Source organism: Taudactylus pleione, unplaced genomic scaffold, assembly GCF_031769625.1.
Source record: "Taudactylus pleione unplaced genomic scaffold, aTauple2 ptg000061l, whole genome shotgun sequence".
NCBI lineage: Eukaryota > Metazoa > Chordata > Amphibia > Anura > Myobatrachidae > Taudactylus > Taudactylus pleione.
Window position 1 is genome coordinate 1,801,098 of NW_028284463.1, and position 2,047 is coordinate 1,803,144.

The 2,047-nt window shown below is 48.3% G+C and overlaps 1 protein-coding gene across 1 annotated transcript; it reads right to left on the reverse strand.

The window, feature by feature from the left end:
- Positions 1-235: 235 nt before the first annotated feature.
- Positions 236-1,591, reverse strand: LOC148534929 (E3 ubiquitin/ISG15 ligase TRIM25-like). The gene has a single exon (XM_088464821.1). The coding sequence runs from the start codon at positions 1,589-1,591 to the stop codon at positions 236-238; it is 1,356 nt and encodes a 451-aa protein (XP_088320947.1).
- Positions 1,592-2,047: the final 456 nt, after the last annotated feature.

The window sequence follows — 2,047 nt, forward strand, 5'->3', positions numbered from 1 at the left end:
ATGATTAAATCAAAAGACTGAGGCACTAATTAAGTCACCTGTGCCCAAGCATGGTTATCCTTAAAACCTGGACCGTTAGGGTGCCTTGAGAACAGAGTTTGGGAACCTCTGTGTTATATACCTTTGTCACCATTGTACATAGGGGCCCTTACTGATTTTTGCTATGGGGCCTTCAAAATACCTAGTTACACCCCTGCACAGCATCTCCCTGGACGACATGTTCAGGTGTTTCGGTCTAGCTTGTAAGCTTGATGCGGCTGTTTTCAAATATGTAGAAGGCGGCATGAAGAGGCTCGGTGAAGGTGGCGGTGAAGGTGTGCAAGTGCCTAGTCGGACTCAGCTGGTAGAAGGACAGATACCCGGCATCGTAGTTCAGGTGTACGCCGACAGCCTGGATTGGGGTGTTGCAGGCCACCGTGTTCTGTATGTTGTTGTGAGAGGTCCCGAGGAAGTTTTGGAAAAACAGTGTCCATGACTTTCTGTTATATCCGATAAACGACTCGTTGCCCGCAATCTTCCGCTCGATGCTCCTGTAGGCCACTCCCACGATCCACTTCTTTGCTTCACTCACATCCACTTCCCAGTAATGTTGCCCAGAGCTTAACAGGTTTGTGCTTAACACCTGGCAGGATTTAAACCTCTCTGGTGTCTCTGGATACTTCTGAGACGTGGTGGAGTGAGTAGCGGATTTCAGATCACTTGATATGAGGATCTTACCGTGCGCTGTGTTCACGTCCAGCGTCAGGTCCGTCTTCTTCACATCAGAAAACTGCCGTATTGCCTTCAGGTCGAGCAGGCTCTCGGCAAAGCTTAGAAGGCCCATGTGTAAGATGAGGGACACGGAAGCCTCGTCCACACTCCCATCCAGATGCACATTACTGTCACCGTCGCTGATCTTTCTGGAGCCCCTGCGGTTTATCTCTTCGGTAGAACTTCCCCTCAGCACGGTTAATGGGTCAGTCACGTTGCGCAGTCCCTGTATGCTGGTTATTTTTTGGGAAAACTCATTCTTCTTCTTTTCCAGTTGTTGAATCAATCCATTGACACGGAACAGCGCCTGTTGTTCCTGCCGAGAGACCTCACTCGTGGCACTTTTCTGCAGAATGTCCAGCTGTTCAGTCATGTCCCTAAAAAGTGCATCCACTCTTTCGGTGACCCCAGCGGCGGCTCCTTGCACCTCTTGCTGTTTTTTCAGCAGCCTCTCGAGTTTTTTCTCGTTCTCCTCACTTTCTATGGTCAGCTTGTCTATGATATCTTGCAGGCTTGCCATCCTCTTCTCAAATGCATCCTTCAGTGGGTCAACCTTGTGGCCTCGGTGTTCTCCTACGATGCAGCATGACACGCAGATGCAGGCTCCATCGTTGGAGCAGCAGAACTCAATCAGCTTGTCATGGATAGGGCATTTCATATCCTTGGTGGAAGTGGTGGGCTCGACCAGAACATGCTCCGTGGACTTGCTGTGCGTCTTGAGATGTTCTTCGCACATGGAGGCTTTGCAGTGTAGGCATGTTTTAGTGGCGGGCACCTTGGACTGGACGCAGTAAGTGCATGGGATGTCAGCCGTTCGCTTGGCAGTGTCTGGTTGCTCCATCTTGATGTTCGAGGTGGGAAATTTAAAGATGGAAAAGTTTGCAGGGCTCCTGATGAGGCTCTGGTCTGACACCTAGCTCTCACAGCTGGGAGATCAGCCACGGAATGTCAGGGTAGTTCCTGCAGCTCTGTCCTTTTGGAAAAGCGAGTAGTAAAATGAATGTTATAGCAGCTGTCTTTTATGGTTATAGATTTCTTATCTGCTACGTGACGATCAGAGTCCAGAATCTATAACTAGATGCATGCAGCCCTGTATATGTACATACAAAGAGATTCTAGCCGTGATTCTAGAGTAAATAATAAATTATCCCAGTGTCCAAAATATTATTGAATGATACTGAAAAAATTTATATATTTTTTAGAAGTAACATTATACCTCTCAAATTCGAGCTCAGGCAGTGAAGAGCTGGGGATGGGGATTGTGGTGGTGGGTGGTTCAAATAGAGGTAAGTGGCAC